The following is a 23,790-nucleotide window of genomic DNA, read 5'->3' on the forward strand; positions in this document are numbered from 1 at the left end:
TCTTTATTCAAGGCTAATTTAGATCAAAATCTAAATAATTACAACAGTTTTGTTATGGCTTTGTCTTTATTAAACATATAAACGAATACAATAAACTGATACTTTCAAGTTTTAATCATTAATTATACCATTATAGCGCAGACATTTATCTAAACACAAATAATTAGTGACGACCCCTTATTTGGAAAGCGAAAAACCCATGTCGTACGGCGTCACCACTGTGTTGTTTTCAATAAAAACATGAAGAACTCACGTTTGCGTCAGTCAATTTTAATTTTTATAAAGGATTATTCTCATTTGATGTCTTTAAATTCATCCGCGTTCTGCCATTGAAGCGGGGTGCATTCAAAGACCAGTCATACAGACGGAACACTCATTCACTTCACCAAAACGCAACAATATAATTACGTGAGCTCTTTGCCTAAACCTCGATGCAAAGAAACTCCTCTTTTTGGGTACAGGCTACAAGGAGTATATATTACAAAAGAGACTTTATACTTAATTGTGATCATCATTCATCCATCCATCCATTTTATTTTACCGTTTTTTTCCGTGTATAGTGCGCAAAATTTTACTAATTTATTGTCCTAAAATCCGGGGTGCGCATTATACATGGGTACAAAAGAAAAAAAAAAAAAAAAATTTTTTTTTAATTTTTTTTTTTTTTTTTTTTTTTTTAAGTCCCAATGATCGTCACACACGCAGGGAGGCAATGGGTCCCATTTTTATAGTCTTTGGTATGGTCTTAACTAGGCTGGATGTAATTTTTTTTGTTGGCGTTGATTTCTCCGACTGCCCATAAACGCACCACCGCGCTTCGTGCGCGCACGGGACAGCAAACGAGCAGGTGATCGAGCAAGCGTCTGATACGAGAGCATTGCGGTCGCATGGAGCGTGTTTGAAGTGAACAGCAGAGAAGAAAGGCAAAGTGTTGTGAAATAAAATGCACAGAACGGATGCGCAAGACACGTCAGCTATATAAAGAGCGAGAGTTGTTTTCTTCCTATTAGTTTCAATTCACAGTTTAATTAGCAGTTTCAATCAGCAAATAACAAAATGCGTATTACAGGTAATATTTTATTTCACAACACTTTGCCTTGTTCCTTTGGTCTCTGCTGTTCATCCTAAAACACAAAGGCGCTCTTTAAGCAATGCGACAGTGAGCGCCCGGCGCGCTGCACCAAATTAAGCTCCCTGCGCAGTGCGCACTGAGGTCCACTTAAATTTTAGAAAGTACATCAGGACTTTAAAAATATCTTCTAAATTTCAGCGACGGCTCTGTCACAATAATCGACCAGCCCGGTGCAGTTGGGCGGTCGGCGGCGCGCTACGGTTGAGCGTTCTCTCGCGCGCTCTCTCTCTCGCTCTCTCTCGCTCTCGCACACACGCAAACCGGATATCATACGGGGGCCGCCATTACAGATGTGCAGAACGGATGAGCAAGACACGTCAGCTATATAAAGAGCGAGAGTTCAGTTCTCTACCTAAATCCGTATTACAGGTAATATTTTATTTCACAACACTTTGCCTTGTTCCTTTCTTCTCTGCTGTTCACTTCAAACACGCTCCATGCGCACGGAGCGCGGTGGTGCGTTTACGGGCAGTCGGAGAAATCAACGCCAACAAAAAAAATTACATCCAGCCTAGTTAAGACCATACCAAAGACTATAAAAATGGGACCCATTGCCTCCCTGCGTGTGTGACGATCATTGGGACTTAAAAAAAAAAAAAAAAAAATGTTTTTTTTTAAAAAAATTTCATAAAAATTGGGTGCGTATTATACATGGGTACAAGCTTTTTTCCAGCATCAGCATGCCATTTTTAGGGGTGCGTACTATACATGGGGGCGCACTATACACGGAAAAAAACGGTATTACTCAGGTATTTTCAAAACAAATTAATATTGTTGCATTTATTAATTTGCTTTAACATGACAGCGCAATATAATTAAAACCTGACACGATAGCAATGTCAAACGTGTTCATTTAAGAAAAAGCCGCACACGTTTTGTGATCAAATCTTTCATAAAGAGAATGATTTGAGTGAATTGATTTTACAATTTTTATCCTCCCTCCCCACCATCTGTCACTTTGCTTGGGACAAAAGGAGCCTTCAGAACTGAAATTTCTTCTCAATTACCGTTTTTTTCCGTGTATAATGCGCGAAATTTAACTAATTTATTGTCCTAAAATCTGGGGTGCGCATTATACATGGTTACAATTTTTTTTAACTTTTTATTTTTTATTTTTTATTTTATTTTATTTAAAAAAAAAATCATAGTACAACAAAACCAACAACAGGACTGACCGACAAAGACGTGGAACAAAAAGACAGGGTGACATTACCAAAGACAGGAACAGAAACCAAACAGACATCATGACAGTAACACATGCAATGATCCGACGGTGAGCGAGGGGCAGACAGGACTTAAATACAAAACACGTTACATTGATTGAGGTGACACAGGAAGGGAGGGGCGACGCGACCAGAAACTATGGCAACCTAGACACATAGCAAAACTGGGGACGAGACATGACAAATCTCCCTCGAAATAAAACTTGAAATCACCTTTCTTCTTGTTTGTTGTCAATCGCGCATCGCATTCAGCCATCCTGCCCAACACACTTAGTCAGTAAAATTCATAATTGACGACACATCGTTTGATGCGATGGTGCAATCCTTGATGGTGTGTTATTGTCAAATATTGTTTGGTTTTTAATCTCCATCGCAAACCGGATATCATACGGAGGCCGCCATTACAGATGCGCAGAACGGATGCGCAAGACACGTCAGCTATATAAAGAGCGAGAGTTGTTTTCTTCCTATTAGTTTCAATTCACAGTTTAATTAGCAGTTTCAATCAGCAAATAACAAAATGCGTATTACAGGTAATATTTTATTTCACAACACTTTGCCTTGTTCCTTTCGTCTCTGCTGTTCACTTCAAACACGCTCCATACGACCGCAATGCTCTCGTATCAGACGCTTGCTCGATCACCTGCTCGTTTGCTGTCACAATGTACCCTACACAAATCCGAAACATTTGTTGCGGCTCCGAGTCACGACGAGGGGCAAGTTTTGGTTTCCAAGGGTGTTTTTATTCCTCTTCAACGTCTCTCCCATACAGAGCCGCCTTTTTCACGTCCGCACTGATCGCGGTGGTGCCTTTACGGGCAGTCGGAGAAATCAACGCCAACAAAAAAAATTACATCCAGCCTAGTTAAGACCATACCAAAGACTATAAAAATGGGACCCATTGCCTCCCTCCGTGTGTGACGATCATTGGGACTTAAAAAAAAAAAAAAAAAAAAATAAAAATAAAAAAATTGGTGCGTATTATACATGGGTACAGGCTTTTTTCCAGCATCAACATGCCATTTATAGGGTGCGTATTATACATGGAAAAAAACGGTATTCATTCAAATCAATTCACTCATCATTCTCGTTATGAAAGATTTGATCACAAAACGTTTCCGTCTGTACGACTGGTCTTTGAATGCACCCCGCTTCAATGGCAGAATGCGGATGAATTTAAAGACATCAAGTGAGAATAATCCTTTATAAACATTAAAATTGACTGACGCAAACGTGAGTTATTCATGTTTTTATTGAAAACAACATAGTGCTGACGGCGTACGACGCCGTACAACATCGGTTTTTCGCTATAATTCAGTATATTTCGAGGTAGTCCACCCTCACCCAAAGTTAAGGTTTCATGGGAATATTATTGTCATAATTGTCTGGACCATATATAATAATTGTTTAATGGTAGTTATTGATAGATCTTGAAGATGTCAAGTTACAAGTGCATAAGACTATGTTGTTCATGCATATAGCACGTTCATTGTAAGAGGGGAAGAGATGTTGTGTATTTTGGGCTAACTCAAATTGGGCATTCTGTGTTGTTGCGGTACGCCCTGTGAACGCACTGTGAGTAAGGAATAAAGCAGTTATCATTCACGTCGTTGTCCGACCTATTCTTGCTATCTAAGAACCTGGAAAATAGTAAGGATATAACATATATCACGGGTCATTACGACGAGTTTGGTGGAGTTTTTACTGCTTCTTCCAACTCCTACCGCGCTGACTGTAACCTGACACTCTCTGGCTGCGTCTTGCCTCTTTTTTTTATTGTTGGACTCGGTGGACTCGGTCAAAATCAGCTTCGAGTCCGGCAAAAATGACCGAGTCCGACCGAGTCCCCGAGTCCGAACCGAGTCCACAGCCCTGATCAAGACAAAGGAACACACCAGGCAGGTCCGAGAAACTGTTGTGGAGAAGTTTAAAGCCGGATTTGGATACAAAAAGATTTCCCAAGATTTAAACATCTCAAGGAGCACTGTGCAAGCAATTTTATTGAAATTGAAGGAGTATCAGACCACTGCAAACCTACCAAGACCCGGCCGTCTGTCCAAACTTTCATCTCAAACAAGGAGAAGACTGATCAGAGATGCAACCAAGAGGCCCATGATCACTCTGGATGAACTGCAGATAACTACAGCTGAGGTGGGAGAGTCTGTCCATAGGACAACAATCAGTCGTGCACTGCACAAATCTGGCCTTTATGGAAGAGTGGCAAGAAGAAAGCCATTTCTCAAAGATATCCATAAAAAGTCTCGTTTAAGGTTTGCCACAAGCCACCTGGGAGACACACCAAACATGTAGAAGAAGGTGCTCTGGTCAGATGAAACCAAAATCAAACTTTATGGCCACAATGCAAAACGCTATGTTTGGCGTAAAAGCAACACAGCTCATCACCCTGAACACACCATCCCCACTGTCAAACATGGTGGTGGCAGCATCATGGTTTGGGCCTGCTTTTCTTCAGCAGGGACAGGGAAGATGGCTAAAATTGATGGGAAGATGGATGGAGCCCATTCTGGAAGAAAACCTGTTGGAGTCTGCAAAAGACCTGAGACTGGGACGGAGATTTATCTTCCAACAGAACAATGATCCAAAACATAAAGCCAAATCTACAATGGAATGGTTCACAAATAGACGTATCCAGGTGTTAGAATGGCCAAGTCAAAGTCTAGACCTGAATCCAGTTGAGAATCTGTGGAAAGAGCTGAAGACTGCTGTTCACAAACGCTCTCCATCCAACCTCACTGAGCTCGAGCTGTTTTGCAAGGAAGAATGGGCAAGAATTCCAGTCTCTCAATGTGCAAAACTGATAGAGACATACCCCAAGCGACTTGCAGCTGTAATTGCAGCAAAAGGTGGCGCTACAAAGTATTAGCGCAAGGGGGCCGAACACCGTAAATTCCGGACTATAAGCCGCAACCTTTTTCCACCTCCCGCCCTCCCTGTGTGGAGTTTGCATGTTCTCCCCGGGCCCGCGTGGGTTTTCTCCGGGCACTCCGGTTTCCTCCCACATCCCCAAAACATGCTTGGTAGGCAGATTGAAGACTCCAAATTGTCCCTAGGTATGAGTGCGAGTGCAAATGGTTGTTTGTCTCTGTGTGCCCTGCGATTGGCTGGCAACTGGTTCTACTGCCCGATGACGGCTGGGATAGGCTCCAGCACGCCCGCGACCCCCGTGGGGACTAAGCGGTTCAGAAAATGGATGGATGGATGGATGGATGGATGGATGGATGGATGGATGGATGTTTGAGTGTGCCAAACAAGGAATTTGACTGCGGTAAAACACACCCTCTGTTCAACATTTAGGTGACTAACAACACTCAGGACATGTGAAAAATGGCAGAAAAATAAAATAAAATTCACTTTTATACACTGCGGTATCTTGAAGAAAAAAAAAACAACAAAAATACTATTTTGAAACACTACTATGGCTGCTGCTTATTCTGGCTGTGTTGCTTGTGACTATTATGAGCTTTAGTAGGAATGTACGCTAGGTGACCTCCGTCAAAGGGCTCTAAACCCTTTCTCTTACTCTGCCATGTTACTCAGAGATTACACATAGCAGTGGCACTGTTTGGACCATCTGCATAGTATTAAAACCCAATCAATCAGCATTTAAATTCAATTCTTCTGACATTTTGCTCACCAGAAACAAGTTGTAATGAACGTGAACTTTTAATACATTTTATTCAGAAGTTTACTTTGAACCCCGAGGCTTAAATGGCGGCGCGGCGTATTTATGGATTTTTACGGCCTCCAGGGGGGGCTCTAGTAGGAAGCAAGTCGCTCTTGCTTCGTCTTCTTCTTATTATTATTAATATTTCTTCTTTGTCTGTCTCGCTGACAGACGAGGAAGAAATAATGCGCCGAAGACGACATGCTAGTTTGTGTTTTGAACATTTCACGGATCACGCACACACCCTCATCATGGAAAACAGACGAAGAAATGCGTTTGATGCAGCTTTTAAGTTAAAAGCAATCGATTTGGCTAAATGGCGGTGCGGCGTATTTATGGATTTTTACGCCCTCCGGGCCGCTCTAGCAGGAAGCAAGAGCGAGACAGACGAAGAAGAGATAATGCGCCGAAGAAGACGTGCTAGTTTGTCAAGACGGTTGCGTCACTCTTTTCTTTATTTCGTGGCCCGTCTACTCTGGATCTAGACGTGTCGCTCGCTAGTTTTGTAATGTAATTTAGCGCTTCGTGCATGAATAAAATTAGCATGAACAGACCCTCATCACACTCGAAGAAATGGATAAAAGCGATGACAAAAGAGAGACTGAGAAAGTGTGAGGCGAAGGATATCTAACGCTATTCCAATCGGACGCTGAGGAGGAAGATTTCGATGGTTTCAGTGCACAAGAGGAAGATGAAGACGATGAAGCTCTTTTCTTACTTTTACTGGTATGTTTTTTAACGAGCCCTGTTGGTGTTGTACTACCGTGTTGCTGCTGTGTTATCGCCGCGTCTCAGTGATTTTTACCGGGTATGTTTTTTTTAATCCAGCCCTATTAGGGTTTTTTTTATTCTAAAATGTTTTGCCATTATTATCTCTTATTATTTATTCAAGTTATTGTGATGTTTCAATTATTGTGATGTTCCAGTTGCACTATTTCTGATTTTCTTTCAGATAGAGCCTCATTTAGTTTGTACTTTTATCCTGATAATTGTATTTCACGCAGGAGATTAAAAAAACAATAATATTGCTAAAGTTTTCTCATGTTTGCAGTATTTTTTCTCTTTATTTTATAAACAAATCGGAAATTGAATCAAAATTCAGATTTTAGAATATAATATTTTTTTAATTTTAAGAATTTTTTTCGGGGTACAATCGCCCAGCTCTATTTCAACATATCACTAGGATTAGCCTCTCCGTGGCTGATTTAAGAGCAAGAAAAGAGCAGCCTCTCTGCAGCTAAAGTGCCCTATCACGTCTATTTCTTTTACCAACGCAAACAAGATGCCTTTTCGAGAAGCGTGATGCAAGCTGAATTGTACATACGTCGTTATCTATTCAATTGAAATTGGTAAGGGTTCATTTGACTTACATTTCCACGGAAGTCAATTTATGGCACCTCTGGCGCCCATCTGAAAAGGAGGTGCTTTAAACGGCCACACTCAGCTGAAGGGTCGGCCTCCTCGCTGGTAGTGCGGTACTACCAATCTTTCCAACAAGCCGACTTCCGGGGTTTGTGATGCGGTCCGGGGTGAGCCTCCTGGCCAAGCCACGAACTGGCTGACACTTTAGTTTGTAAATTTTACACGCACATTTTGACTTGTTTAAAAAGCGTGAGATTAGAAAGTTTAATATGGAACATTCTTCACCCTTTGAATTGTTTTTCATCAACTTGAACTTAGACAAATTCTCTTGTTTTCCTAGGAATGAGTGATGACCTCTGTGGTGGTGTCCGATGGAGGAGGGAATATAGTGGAGTATGTCACGATGGTGGAGGAGCCTCAACAAGTACGAAAGCCTCCATAACTGCTGCAATGAGATTTATTCATTTATGGTGGTAGATAAATTTATCCATTGCGGATTTACAGCCGAATAACAAAATTCTGCTCAATAAGTTTTTACGTTTGTTTCAGTGTAGTGAAAAATAAAACACAATGACGATTGGTTGACTTGTCACTTAATTCGTTACTTTGAAAATAATATCGAGCTAATTTGTTCTATTTGTAAGTTGATGCCACTACAAAACCTTTGATAATGCTACAAGTAATTTATATAATTTTTAATTCTAAACTGTGATGTGAAGTCGCTTTACAGACACATTGTAAAAGTATAGTATCTGTTTGGCAAAATACAGTGGAACCTATTTTGAGTCCTACATTTCTATGATAAATTATCATTGTAAATGTACTATTGTTGGTTTGCGAAACGTCCTGGGGGGTATTCCAGAAAGCAGGTTCAACATACTCTGAGTCTATCCCTGAACTCTGAGTTGACTTACTCTGAGATGGGAAACTCTGAGTATTCAGTTCCAGAAAAGCAATTTTTAATTCTAAACTGCAATGCAAGTATTGAGTGCAGTGAAGTCGCTTGACTGACACATTGTAAAAGGAATAGGTAGTATCTGTTTGGCAAAATGCAGTGGAACCTATTTTGAGTCCTAAATTTTCCATGATAAATTACCATTGTAAACGTACTCTTGTTGGTTTGCAAAAGGTTCTGGGGGGTATTCCAGAAAGCAGGTTCAACATACTCTGAGTCTATCCCTAAACTCTGAGTTGACTTACTCTGAGATGAGAACCTCTGTGTATTCGGTTCCAGAAAAGCTGATCTGAGTTAGTTCAATCAACTCTGAGTATGTTATGCGTGTGCACAACTCCTATAAAAAGCCATTATCAATCGAGCCCCGATACCACGAGAAAACGGATCACCTTATTTTACCACAATAGAGTTGGAGGTCCGTATGCAAGCCTACAGCAAGTACAAACATATTTTTCGCCGCAAATCTAATAAAGCTGAAACAGCAAAGGAGAGAGAGAAGTCCATCCATCCATCCATCCATTTTCTGAACCGCTTAGTCCCCACGGGGGTCGCGGGCGTGCTGGAGCCTATCCCAGCCGTCATCGGGCAGTAGGCGGGGGACACCCTGAACCGGTTGCCAGCCAATCGCAGGGCATACAGTGACAAACAACCATTTGCACTCGCACTCATACCTAGGGACAATTTGACCATAAGATCGTAGCGTAGCCTATAGTTAGGAATTTAAATAGGAATTAAATATGATTTTCATTTAGGTGCAATTCAACAGGAGAAAAAAGGACTTGGAAGCAGCCTGTGATTGCACCTCACTTTGATTTTAATTTATCCATCCATCCATCCATCCATCCATCCATCCATCCATCCATCCATCCATCCATCCATCCATCCATCCATCCATCCATCCATCCAATCTTCTTCCGCTTAACCGGGGTCGCGTCGCGGGGGGAGCAGCTTTAGGAGGGACTCCCAGACTTCCCTCTCCCCAGCCACTTCATCCAGCTCATCCCGGGGGATCCCAAGGCGTTCCCAGGCCAGTTGAGAGACATAGTTTCTCCAGCACGTCCTGGGTCGTCCCCTGGGTTTCCTACCGGTGGGACTTCCCCGGAACACCTCCCCAGGGAGGCGTCCAGAAGGCATCCTGATGAAATGCCCGAGCCATCTCATCTGGCTCCTCTCGACGTGGAGGAGTAGCGACTCTACTCCGAGTCTCTCCCGAATGACCGAGCTTCTCACCCTATCTCTAAGGGAGAGCCCGGACATCCTGCGGAGAAAACTCATTTCGGCCGCTTGTATCCGGGATCTCGTTCTTTCGGTCACGACCCGTAGCTCGTGACATAGGTGAGGGTAGAAGCGTAAATCGACCGGTAAATTGAGAGCTTTGCCTTTTGGCTCAGCTCTCTCTTTACCACGACGGACCGGAACAGAGTCCGCATTACTGCCGACGCTGCACCGCCTGTCGATCTCGCGCTCCATCCTGCCCTCACTCGTGACCAAGACCCCAAGATACTTGAACTCCTCCACTTGGGGCAGGATCTCATCCCCGATCCGGAGAGGGCATTCCACCCTTTTCCAACCAAGGACCATGGACTCGGATTTGGAGGTGCTGATCCGCAACCCGACCGCTTCACACTCGGCTGCGAACCGCTCCAGTGAGAGCTGGAGATCACGGCCTGAAGAAGCCAACAGCACCACGCTGTCTGCAAAAAGCAAAGACGCGATGCTGAGGTCCCCAAACTTGACCCCCTCAACGCCTCGGCTGCGCCTAGAAATTCTGTCCATAAAAATTATGAACAGAATCGGTGACAAAGGGCAGCCTTGGCGGAGTTCAACCCTCACTGGGAACGAATCCGACTTACTGCCGGAAATGCAGACCAAACTCTGGCATCGGTGATGCAGGGGCCGAACCGCCCTTATCAGTTGGCTCGGCACCCCGTACTCCCAAAGCACCCTCCACAGAACCTCCCGAGGGACACGGTCGAACGCCTTCTCCAAGTCCACAAAACACGTGGACTGGTTGGGCAAACTCCCATGCACCCTCGAGGATCCTGCCAAGGGTGTAGATCTGGTCCACTGTTCCACGGCCAGGACGAAAGCCACACTGCTCCTCCTGTATTCCAGGTTTGACCTCTCGACGGACCCTCCTCTCCAGCACCCCTGAATAGACCTTACCAGGGAGGCCGAGGAGTGTGATTCCCCTGTAATTGGAACACCCTCCGGTCCCCCTTCTTGAACCACCATCCCAGTCTGCCAATCCAGCACTGTCCCCGATGTCCACGCAATGTTGTAGAGGCGTGTCAGCCATGACAACCCTACAACATCCAGAGCCTTTAAGAACTCCGGGCGGATCTCATCCACACCCGGGGCCTTGCCACCGAGTTTTTTTTTTAACTACCTCAGTGACTTCGACCCCAGAGATTGGAGAGTCCGCCTCAGAGTCTCCAGGCCCTGCTTCCACAATGGAAGGCGTGTAGGTGGAATTGAGGTCTTCGACGTATTCTCCCCACCGACTTAGGACGTCCTGAGTCGAGGTCAGCAGCACGACATCCTCACTGTAAACAGCATTGACGTTGCACTGCTTCCACCTCCAGAGACGCCGGATGGTGGACCAGAATTTCCTCGAAGCCGTCCGGAAGTCATTCTCCATGGCCTCGTCAAACTCCTCCCACGCCCGGGTTTTTACCTCAGCAACCGCCGAAGCCGCGTTTCGCTTGGCCATCCGGTACCGGTCAGCTGCCTCCGGAGTCCCGCAGGCCAAAATGGCCCGATAGGACTCCTTCTTCAGCTTGACGGCATCGCTTACCGCCGGTGTCCACCAGCAAGCTCGGGGATTGCCGCCACGACAGGCACCAATGACCTTACGGCCACAGCTCCGGTCGGCCGCCTCAACAATGGAGGCGCTGAACAAGTTCCACTCGGACTCAATGTCCCCCACCTCCCCCGGGAAGTGGGAAAAGCTCTGCCGGAGGTGGGAGTTGAAGCTCTTCCTGACAGGGGATTCCGCCAGACGTTGCCAGCAGACCCTCACAGAGCGTTTGGGTCTGCCAGGTCGGACCGGCATCTTCCCCCACCATCTGAGCCAACCCGCCACCAGGTGGTGATCAGTTGACAGCTCAGCCCCTCTCTTTGCCCGAGTGTCCAAAACATGCGGCCGCAAATCCGATGACACGACTACAAAGTCGATCATCGAACTGCGGCCTAGGGTGTACTGGTGTCAAGTGCACACATGGACACCCTTATGTTTGAACATGGTGTTCATTATAGAAAATCCCTGTCGAGCACATGTGTTCCTCCCAATCACGCCCTTCCAGGTCTCACTGTCATTGCCCACGTGAGCATTGAAGTCACCCAGTAGAACGATGGAGTCCCCAGAAGGGGAGCGCTCTCCAGCTCTTCCTCCAGGGACTCCAAGAAGGGTGGGTACTCTGAGCTGCCGCTTGGTGCATAGACACAAACAACAGTCAGGACCCGTCCCCCCACCCGAAGGCGGAGGGAGGCTACCCTCTCATTCACCGGGGTGAACCCCAATGTGCAGGCGCCCAGCCGGGGGGGCAATAAGTATACCCACACTTGCTCGACGCCTCTCACCGTGGGCAACTCCAGAGTGGAAGAGACAGCCCCTCTCGAGAGGGCTTGTACCGGAACCCAAACTGTGCATGGAGGCAAGTCTGACTATATCTAGTCGGAACCTTTCTGCCTCGCGCACCAGCTCGGGCTCCTTTCCAGCCAGAGAGGTGACATTCCATGTCCCAAGAGCCAGCTTCTGCAGCCGGGGATCAGATCGCCAAGGTCCCTGCCTTTGGCCGCCGCCCAGCTCGCACTGCACCCGACCCCTTTGGCCCCTCCCACAGGTGGTGAGCCCATGAGAAGGGGGGACCCACGTTTCCTTTTCGGGCTGTACCAGCCCGGGCCCCATGGGCGAAGGCCTGGCCACCAGACGCTCGCCTTCGAGCCCCGCCTCCGGGCCTAGCTCCAGAGGGGGGCCCCGGTGACCCGCGTCCGGGCAAGGGAAAACGAGATCCATATACCGTTTTTTTCCGTGTATAGTGCGCCCCCATGTATAGTACGCACCCCTAACAATGGCATGCTGATGCTGGAAAAAAGCTTGTACCCATGTATAATACGCACCCAATTTTTATGAATTTTTTTTTTATTTATTATTATTTTTTTTTCTTTAAGTCCCAAAGATCGTCACACACGCAGGGAGGCAATGGGTCCCATTTTTAAAGTCTTTGGTATGGTCTTAACTAGGCTGGATGTCGTTTTTTTTGTTGGCGTTGATTTCTCCGACTGCCCCTAAACGCACCACCGCGCTCCGTGCGCACACGGCGGCTCTGTATGGGAGAGACGTTGAAGAGGAATAAAAACACCCTTGGAAACCAAAACTTGCCCCTCGTCGTGACTCGGAGCCGCAACAAATGTTTCGGATTTGTGTAGGGTACATTGTGACAGACGGCAAACTAGCAGGTGATCGAGCGAGCGTCTGATACAAGAGCATTGCGGTCGTATGGAGCGTGTTTGAAATGAACAGCAGAGACGAAAGGAACAAGGCAAAGTGTTGTGAAATAAAATATTACCTGTAATACGCATTTTGTTATTTGCTGATTGAAACTGCTAATTAAACTGTGAATTGAAACTAATAGGTGGAGAACTGAACTCTCGCTCTTTATATAGCTGACGTGTCTTGCGCAACCGTTCTGCGCATCTGTAATGGCGGCCTCCGTATGACGTCCGGTCCGCGATGGAGATTAAAAAACAAACAATATTTGACAATAACACACCATCGAGGATTGCACCATCGCATCAAACGATGTGTCGTCAATTATGAATTTTACTAAGTGTGTTGGGCAGGATGGCTGAATGCGATGCGCGATTGACAACAAACAAGAAGAAAGGTGAGTTTTATTTCGGGGGAGATTTGTCATGTCTCGTCCCCAGTTTTGCTATGTGTCTAGGTTGCCATAGTTTCTGTTCGTGTCACCCCGCTCTTCCTGTGTCACCTCAATCGATGTAACGTGTTTTGTTTTTAAGTCCTGTCTGCCCCTCGCTCACCGTTGGATCATTGCATGTGTTACTGTCATTCTGTTCCTGTCTTTGGTAATGTCACCTTGTCTTTTTGTTCCACGACTTTGTCGGTCAGTCCTGTTGTTGGTTTTGTTGTACCATGACTTTATTTAAAAAAAAAAAAAAAAAAAAAAAAAAAAAAAAAAAAAAAATTTTTTTTCTTTGTACCCATGTATAATACGCACCCCAGATTTTAGGACAATAAATTAGTAAAATATTGCGCACTATACACGGAAAAAACGGTATTTTATTCGTCATAAGGGGCTCGTGTGAGCCGTGCTTTGTCTGGCCTCTCACCTAGGACCCGTTTGCCATGGGTGACCCTACCAGGGGCATGAAGCCCCAGACAACATGGCTCCTAGGATCATAGGGGCACGCAAACCCCTCCACCACGATAAGGTGACGACTCACGGAAGGGCGCTTTATTTTTAAATAAGTAATTTGGTCCACTTAAAAAAAGACAAAAATCTGAAAAATGGGATGTGTAGATGTTATACAGTATGTGAGAGTCCTGCTGTCAGCGGGATGATGCCAACAAACACAGTTTTGTAGTTAGCATAATTTTCCTCCCTGTATTTAATATATATGACTAGCATTTTGTGTACTGATATGTCTGTGCTCTCATCTACTATCAGGGTATGCCAGGGTGCATTTTTAATACTGCACATAGTCTCATTCTGCAGTCTCATTGATTGAGTTTACAAATTCAAAGGCATAGTTTTTGCTTCGCCAGCTTTCTGGTATACTCACATACTTTGCCACATGATCGTGGATTTGTTGAACTGACAGCATTGATGCATTCATTTTGATGGCAAGTAAAATATTGTCAATGAGAACTTTAACTTGTTCAGGGTCCTATTTTGTTTTGTGTGACAACTTGTTCCTTTTTTTACAGTCTTTTGCGCTCTCCCGCAATAAAGTACCAATCCCCTGTCCCATCTTGAGTCTTCGTACAGTTTCGACACCTTTTAAATGACTTTTATGCTGAACGTGACGCTTGAGATAGTCCAGCCTTCTTTCAGTCCACATTTTTCCCTCTGGAAACTCACTTGCTACTTTGGCATCGCTGCATGTTTTGCAGAGTAGACCTTTCTCACTTCAATTTGCACATACTCCGACAGCCATTCCATCTTAAAAGAACTGCAATTCTTTATTACTGTGGCTTGGTGAGTGCTGTATCGCTGCCTGTTCGTTTTTCCATGATGCAGGGTTTGTATTAGCATCAATTAACCTGCTAGCTAACCTGCACGGCGCATATAGGCAGGGCCCAGACGCAAGCACCGTCAATGCCATGATTGGCTTAGTACCGTAAGTGAACCGTATCGTATCATTGGCTGGACACCTGTCACTCACTGAGTGAGAAACAAAAAAAAAACAATATTATTGGGCGAATTAATTAAATTAGGTCTAATATTAATATAATATTATAATTGATATAATATATTATAATAATATATTATAATCTAATATGAATTAATACGTTATGTTGATGTTGTTTATGTGCTGGATAGATTTTCTTGTGCGTTGAGAATGTGCGCGATTGCGCCCGCGCGCAGCTTAGAGGGAACATTGCCAGTGAGGAGCGCATTTTTAAGATGTTGCTGATAAGCACGCTCAGCTGCATCATTGAATGGGATGCCACTGTGTAACCTGAATTATTTTTCAAATCTTAATTGAATGGCGGCCTCATCAGTTTTTATCTTTCTATTTTTTGTCTTTTGAATTTGGTCTCTTCTCTCTTGTGAAGCTTTCAACCACACTCTAGCACAATGCACTTCTCTCTCTCTTCTTTCCTTTCTCAATCCCTTTGGCTTCCTAGCCACAGTCTCCTCCACATTTCAACTTTCAACTTTCCTTGTACTCCATACCTTTTCTTCCACCATATATCGCATACGATTAGAAAATTTACTCGCCATGTACTTCTCATCTCCTTCAAGAACTCGAGATTTACCATTTTTATTTCCCATCTTAATTTGTTATTTTAGTTTTTACAATTTTTTTCTCCAAATGTTTTCTTTGAGGATCCTCAATGCAGGTTTAAATTGACCTTTCAACAAATTTCTTGCCTGTGTTATTTGCTAGTACTGCTCTTTAGTCAATTTATCCTACCAGTCACTCTCTCAACCACACACGTTTTTTATCCCTGCCTACGCGAAGTCCTCTTTAAAGAAAAGAGCTGCTTCATCCGGAGGGGGACTCTACAACACCCCCTGCTTCCCTGGTAACTAAAGACAGTCCTGTTACCCAGCCCTGCCAACGCAAAGTAGTACTTTTTAAAACAGTGGTTGTCAAATAGGGGTACACGGAGGTACTCTACTGCAGGGGTGTCAAACTCAAATTCACAGTGGGCCAAAATTTTAAATTGAACAAAGCCGTGGGCCAAGGTTGAACAAATGAACCTTTTAATATGGAATCAAACAAGTTTTGATTTTACAATCAATATTGAACAAGCAAGGCTTATATATAGTGCCTTGCGAAAGTATTTGGCCCCCTTGAACCTTTCAACATTTTGCCACATTTCAGGCTTCAAACATAAAGATATAAGATAATTTTTTTTGTCAAGAATCAACAAGTGGGACACAATCATGAAGTGGAACAAAATTTATTGGATAATTTAAACTTTTTTAACAATTAAAAAACTGAAAAGTGGGGCGTGCAATATTATTCGGCCCCTTTACTTTCAGTGCAGCAAACTCACTCCAGAGGTTCAGTGAGGATCTTTGAATGATCCAATGTTGTCCTAAATGACTGATGATGATAAATAGAATGCACGTGTGTGTAATCAAGTCTCCGTATAAATGCACCTGCTCTTTGATAGTCTCAGGGTTCTGTTTAAAGCGCAGAGAGAACCATCAAGACAAAGGAACACACCAGGCAGGTCCGAGATACTGTTGTGGAGAAGTTTAAAGCCGGATTTGGATACAAAAAGATTTCCCAAGCTTTAAACATCTCAAGGAGCACTGTGCAAGCAATTATATTGAAATGGAAGGATTATCAGACCACTGCAAATCTACCAAGACCCGGCCGTCCCTCCAAACTTTCATCTCGAACAAGGAGAAGACTGATCAGAGATGCAGCCAAGAGGCCCATGATCACTCTGGATGAACTGCAGATAACTACAGCTGAGGTGGGAGAGTCTGTCCGTAGGACAACAATCAGCGTGCCAAACGAGGAATTTGACTTCGGTAAATCACACCCTCTGTTCAACATTTAGGTGACTAACAACACTCAGGACATGTGAAAAATGGCAAATATTCTCAAACATCCCCTGATCTTAAACTCCCAAAAGGGCAAGGAAAAACTCAAAACTCCAGCTAGGGGAAATGAGAAACCTTGAGAAGAGACCACAGATGGGAAGGTCCCTCTTCCAGGATGACCAGGCTGCAATTGATGCAGAGAGGACACATGGTACAAACAGTGTGGACAAATTCAAAAAAGGTGTGGAGAGCAGGATGTTATTGCACAGTAATGACTCTGAGACTACAAGAGTGGTGTGAGTTCATTAGAGCAACTGCCTGGGGGAAGAAGAGAAGCTGTCTCTATGTCTGCTGGTTTTGGCGTACCGAGCTCTGTAACGCCGTCCGGAGGGGAGTAGTTCAAACAGACTGCAACCTGGGTGAGAAGGGTCTGTAGAGATGTTCCTTGCACGTTTCCTGGTCCTGGACAGATACAAGTCTTGGATAGATGGCAGGTTGATTCCAATGATCTTTTCTGCAGTCCTGATTGTCCGTTGCAGTCTGTGCTTGTCTTGTTTGGAGGCCGATCCAAACCAGACAGTGATGGAGGTGCAGAGGACAGACTGGATGATGGCAGTGTAGAAGGTCTTCAGAAGCTCTCGCGCCAGGTTGAACTTCTTAAGCTGTCTCAGGAACAGGGCTGTGGACTCGGTCGGATTTTTGCACCGAGTCCGAGTCCGGCCTCTTGACCAGGAGTCCGAGTCTGAGTCCGGGTGTCCATTTTTTCTGTTAATTCATGTGACTGCTTAGTCTTTATTCAAGGCTAATTCAGATCGAAATCTAAATAATTACAACAGTTTTGTGATGGCTTTGTCTTTATTAAACATATAAACAAATACAATAAACAGATACTTTCAAGTTTTAATCATTAATTACACCATTATAGCTCAGACATTTATCTAAACACAAATAATTAGTGACGACCCCACAACTATCGAAACACATCAATGATATAAGCTGGGTGACAAAATCGTCCTTGACATTGGTACATAATGTAAACATTAGCCTAAGTGCAACTCAACGTGGCCGCATTGATCGTAACTTACGCTCCGTTTCCCCCCCAAATCTAGAGGCAAAACATTGTTCTCTCGCTGCTCCCGGTGTTGTGCTTGATTTGGTTCCCCCGTGAGATCTTGTTCCCCCTGCCGCGGTAGCGCGCACGCCTTACTTGGAAAGCGAAAAACCCATGTCGTACGGCGTCAGCACTATGTTGTTTTCAATAAAAACATGAACTCACGTTTGTGTCAGTCAATTTAAATTTTTATAAAGGATTATTCTCATTTGATGTCTTTAAATTTATCCGCGTTCTGCCATTGAAGCGGGGTGCATTCAAAGACCAGTCGTACAGACGGAACACTCATTCACCTCACCAAAACGCAACAATATAATTACGTGAGCTCTTTGCATAAACCTCGATGCAAAGAAACTCCTCTTTTTGGGTACAGGCTACAAGGTGTATATATTACAAAGGAGACTTTATACTTAATTGTGATCATCATTCATTCATCCATCCATTTTATTTTATTACTCAGGTATTTTCAAAGCAAATTAATATTGTTGCATTTATTAATTTGCTTTAACATAAAAAAAAAAAAAAATTTCATAAAAAAAAATTCATAAAAATTGGGTGCGTATTATACATGGGTACAGGCTTTTTTTCCAGCATCAGCATGCCATTTTTAGGGTGCGTATTATACATGGGGGCGCACTATACACGGAAAAAAACGGTAAACGATACGGTATACTAACATGACATAAAAACAAAGAGCTGAGAACGGGCCTGACGTAACATTAACAGTTATTCAAATAACTATAAAGTAAATAACACGTTTATCAAACCATCTGTGTCACTCCAAATCATTAAATCCATCGATCGCATCCGTTGTCTTTTCTGTGAACAACGCTGCATGTGCAGTGCGCCGCTGACGTCGGACTCGTCAGTTGCAGTTCAAATTATTCCACAGGCCCATATAACAATATATAAACTATGTATCAAATAACAATAATATGAACAACAATTTTATCCAACTATCCGTGTCACTCCAAATCATTAAATCCATCGAAATCTTCGTCTTGTGTCACTTAAAAAAAACACACACACACACACACAGCTGTTGACGCCGGAACTACGTGCGCGGCTGACGTCAGACTAGATATATGAAATAAATGTAATCAGGGCTGTGGACTTGGTCGGATTTTTGCACCGAGTCCGAGTCCCGCCTCTTGACCATGAGTCCGAGTCCGATTCCGGCTGTCCATTTTTTCTGTTAATTCATGTGACTGCTTAGTCTTTATTCAAGGCTAATTTAGATCAAAATCTAGATAATTACAACAGTTTTGTGATGGCTTTGTCTTTATTAAACATATAAACGAATACAATAAACAGATACTCAGATACGTCAGTCAATTTTAATTTTTCTAAAGGATTATTCTCAATTGATGCCATCCGCGTTCTGCCATTGAAGCGGGGTGCATTCAAAGACCAGTCGTACAGACGGAACACTCATTCACTTCACCAAAACGCAACAATATAATTACATGAGCTCTTTGCATAAACCTCGATGCAAAGAAACTCCTCTTTTTGGGTACAGGCTACAAGGAGTATATATTACAAAGGAGACTTTATACTTAATTGTGATCATCATTCATCCATCCATCCATTTTATTTTATTACTCAGGTATTTTCAAAGCAAATTAATATTGTTGCATTTATTAATTTGCTTTAACATGACAGCGCAATATAATTAAAAGCTGACACGATAGCAATGTCAAACGTGTTCATTTAAGAAAAAGCCACACACGTTTTGTGATCAAATCTTTCATCACGAGAATGATTTGAGTGAATTGATTTTACAATTTTTATCCCCCCCTCCCCACCATCTGTCACTTTGCTTGAGACAAAAGGAGCCTTCAGAACTGAAATTTCATCTCAATTATTCATTCAAATCAATTCACTCAAATCATTTTCGTTATGAAAGATTTGATCACAAAACGTTTCCGTCCGTACGACTGGTCTTTGAATGCAATGGCAGAACGCGGATGAATTTAAAGACATCAAATGAGAATAATCCTTTATAAAAATTAAAATTGACTGACGCAAACGTGAGTTCTTCATGTTTTTATTGAAAACAACATAGTGCTGACGCCGTATGACGCCGTACGACATCAGTTTTTCGCTATAATTCGGTATAATTCGAGGTAGTCCACCCTCACCCAAAGTTAAGGTTTCATTGGAATATTATTGTCATAATTGTCTGGACCATATATGATAATTGTTTAATGGTAGTTATTAGGGGTGTAAATCGCGGGTTTTGTCACGATACGATATAATATCGATATAAAGAACTACGATACGATATTTGCCGATATCTTAAAGCCTGCTGCGATTCATTCACGATATATCGCGATATAGTGCTCTACGATCGATATTTTTTTTTTTTAGTAAAAAATATATAACAATATCCTGATTTATAACAATTCATACGCAAAATCAACAAGGTACTGCAAACTCTTTATTTAGGAAATTACAAGAGTATTGTAGTATACAAATTGCTTACTTTAACACTGAACTTTGATGTCGTGTTTTTTCTTTAAATGTGCGGCGAGATTTGTGCTCCCTGAATATTTGATCACCGCATGGCAGGATTTACAAACTGCACGTGTCTTGGCCGTTGAGCCATATTTTCTTTGGAATCCAAAGTGCTTCCAAACGAATGACTTGAAGCCTAAAGGGGAGCAAATTTCCTCGTCTTTTTGGACACTAGCCATAGCACCAGCCCAGGAGCCGCGGACTAGTTGTCCCCTCCCCTTTCACGTGCGTGCTCTGCTCACAACACAACAACGCCGGAAAGAGGAAGCAAGCAACAATGAACTGGATTTCAAAATAAAGTCGCGTCTAATGTCCGAGGTCAAACACGGCGATATAAATCGATGTTTACCTTTAGCATCGATACCAATAAATCGTAGAGCATTATATCGATTAATCGATGTGTATCGATGTATCGTTACACCCCTAGTAGTTATTGATAGATCTTGAAGATGTCAAGTTATAGGTGCATAAGACTATGTTGTTCATGCATGTAGCACGTTCATTGTAAGAGGGGAAGAGATGTTGTGTATTTTGGGCTAACTCAAATTCCGTAGTAGAAAAACCCCGGAAGTGGGATGGGCATTCTGTGTTGTTGTGGTACGCCCTGTGAAAGCACTGTGAGTAAGGAATAAAGCAGTTATCATTCACGTCGTTGTCCGACCTATTCTTGCTATCTAAGAACCTGGAAAATAGTAAGGATACAACATATATCACGGGTCAATACGACGAGTTTGGTGGAGTTTTTACTGCTTCTTTCAACTCCTACCGCGTTGACTGTAACCTGACACTCTCTGGCTGCGTCTTGCCTCTTTTTTTTGTTGTCGGACTCGGTGGACTCGGTCAAAATAAGCTCCGAGTCCGGCAAAAATGACTGAGTCCAAGTCCCTGAGTCCGAACCGAGTCCACAGTCCTGCTCAGGAAGTACAGCCTCTGCTGGGCCTTCTTCCGGACAGAGTCTATGTGGCCGGTCCAGTTCAGGTCCCGAGAGATTGTGGTTCCCAGGAACTTGAAGGTGTCTGTGGAGAGAATAGTATTACTGCGGATAGTGAGGGGTAAAAGTGGTGAAGGGTCTCGCCTGAAGTCCACTGTCATCTCCACAGTCTTGAGCGGGTTCAGCTCCAGGTGGTTTTGGCTGCACCAGTGGACCAGCCGCTCCACCTCCTGTCTGTACGCAGTCTCATCACCATGCTGGATCAGTCCGATGAGAGTAGTGTCGTCTGCATACTTCAGGAGCTTCACAGGAGAGTCACCTGAGGAGAAATCATTGGTGTAGAGAGAGAAGAGCAGTGGGGAGAGGACGCACCCCTGAGGGGCTCCAGTATTGGTGGTCCGGGTGTCAGATGTGATGCCCCCCAGCCTCACACGCTGTCTCCTGTTGGTCAGGAAGCTGGTGATCCACTGACAGGTGGAGGCAGGCACCGCAAGCTGGATGAGCTTCTGTTGGAGGATGTCAGGAGCGATGGTGTTGAACGCCGAGCTGAAGTCCACGAACAGGATCCTGGCGTACGTTCCTGGGGTGTCGAGGTGGTGCAGGATGCAGTGCAGTCCCATGTTGACCGCATCATCCACTGACCTGTTTGCCCGGTAGGCAAACTGGAGGGGGTAAAGCAGGGGTGCCGTGACATCCTTCAGGTGGTTCAGCACTAACCTCTCGAAAGATTTCATGACCACAGATGTCAGTGCGACAGGTTATAGTCATTCAAACCTGTGATGGCGGGCTTCTTGGCCACTGGAACGATGGTGGAGCTCTTGAAGCAAGAGGGCACCTCACACAGCTCCAGAGAACGGTTGAAGATCCGTGCAAAGGTGGGCGCCAGCTGCTCAGCGCAGACTTTCAAGCGGGAAGGTGACATCTCAAACAAGGAGAAGACTGATCAGAGATGCAACCAAGAGGCCCATGATCACACTGATTGAACTGCAGATAACTACAGCTGAGGTGGGAGAGTCTGTCCATAGGACAACAATCAGTTGTGCACTGCACAAATCTGGCCTTTATGGAAGAGTGGCAAGAAGAAAGTCATTTCTCAAAGATATCCATAAAAAGTCTCGTTTAAAGTTTGCCACAAGCCACCTGGGAGACACACCAAACATGTGGAAGAAGGTGCTCTGGTCAGATGAAACCAAAATCGAACTTTTTGGCCAGAACGCAAAACGCTATGTTTGGCGTAAAAGCAACACAGCTCATCACCCTGAACACACCATCCCCACTGTCAAACATGGTGGTGGCAGCATCATTGTTTGGGCCTGCTTTTCTTCAGCAGGGACAGGGAAGATGGCTAAAATTGATGGGAAGATGGATGGAGCCCATTCTGGAAGAAAACCTGTTGGAGTCTGCAAAAGACCTGAGACTGGGACGGAGATTTATCTTCCAACAGGACAATGATCCAAAACATAAAGCCAAATCTACAATGGAATGGTTCACGAATAGACGTATCCAGGCGTTAGAATGGCCAAGTCAAAGTCCAGACCTGAATCCAATCGAGAATCTGTGGAAAAAGCTGAAGACTGCTCTTCACAAACGCTCTCCATTCAACCTCACTAAGCTCGAGCTGTTTTGCAAGGAAGAATTGGCAAGAATTCCAGTCTCTCGATGGGCAAAACTGATAAAGACATACCCCAAGCGACTTGCAGCTGTAATTGCAGCAAAAGGTGGGGCTACGAAGAACGCCCAGCGCCGCCTGTACTTCCTGCGGAAACTCAGGCGAGCGAGCGCTCCTCCGGCCGTCATGCTGTATTGCTGTTTGGGGTGGTAGCTGCACTGACTACAACATGAAGGCCCTGCAGCGCATAGTTAACACGGCTGGTAAGATTATTGGTGCTTCACTCCCCTCCTTGAAAGACATTTACACCTCCCATCTCACCCGTAAGGCGACCACGATTGTGAGTGATGTGAGTCACCCCGCTCACTCTTTGTTTGATCTTCTGCCCTCTGAGAAGAGGTACAGGAGCCTGCGCTCCCGCACCACCAGACTCACCAACAGCTTCATACTCCAGGCTGTTAGGATCCTGAACTGTCTCCCCCTTTCTGCGTAGCGTCCTGTACTTTGCGCTATGCTTACTGTCTGCTGTATACACACTGGCTCAGTTTTGCTCCTCTTATTTATTGGGTTATTTGTTTATTATTTATTCATCACTTATATTATTTATTTATTATTTATTGTTTGTGCCTTCTTGTTTTTACATTGTGACAGCAAACGAGCAGGTGATCGAGCAAGCGTCTGATACGAGAGCATTGTGTTCGTATCGAGCGTGTTTGAAGTGAACAGCAGAGAAGAAAGGAACAAGGCAAAGTGTTGTGAAATAAAATATTACTCGCTCTTTAGTATATAGCTGACGTATCTTGCGCATCCGTTCTGCGCATCTGTAATGGCGGCCTCCGTATGATATCCGGTTTGCGATGGAGATTAAAAAACAAACAATATTTGACAATAACACACCAAGGATTGCACCATCGCATCAAACGATGTGTCGTCAATTATGAATTTTACTAAGTGTGTTGGGCAGGATGGCTGAATGCGATGCGCGATTGACAACAAACAAGAAGGTGATT

General features: G+C 44.2%; 2 protein-coding genes across 13 annotated transcripts in view; both read left to right on the top strand.

Annotated features, from left to right (window-relative positions):
- ndufc1 (NADH:ubiquinone oxidoreductase subunit C1) overlaps window positions 1-23,790 on the top strand; it is a 108,699-nt gene that overhangs the window by 70,611 nt on the left and 14,298 nt on the right. The window lies entirely within an intron of this gene.
- LOC133150815 (ETS-related transcription factor Elf-2-like) overlaps window positions 1-23,790 on the top strand; it is a 106,921-nt gene that overhangs the window by 13,654 nt on the left and 69,477 nt on the right. For 10 of the 12 annotated variants that reach the window (XM_061273433.1, XM_061273375.1, XM_061273408.1 and 7 more), the window contains one exon: window positions 7,743-7,826. The exons of 1 other annotated variant lie outside the window; for it this stretch is intronic. In XM_061273433.1, the coding sequence (XP_061129417.1) occupies window positions 7,752-7,826 (75 nt within the window). In that variant the 5' untranslated portion in view covers window positions 7,743-7,751. Of the gene's footprint in view, window positions 1-6,711; window positions 6,767-7,742; window positions 7,827-23,790 lie in introns of those variants that run through there. One more of the 12 variants, XM_061273425.1, reaches the window with a different exon arrangement.

Source organism: Syngnathus typhle, linkage group LG1 (assembly GCF_033458585.1).
Source record: "Syngnathus typhle isolate RoL2023-S1 ecotype Sweden linkage group LG1, RoL_Styp_1.0, whole genome shotgun sequence".
Lineage (NCBI taxonomy): Eukaryota > Metazoa > Chordata > Actinopteri > Syngnathiformes > Syngnathidae > Syngnathus > Syngnathus typhle.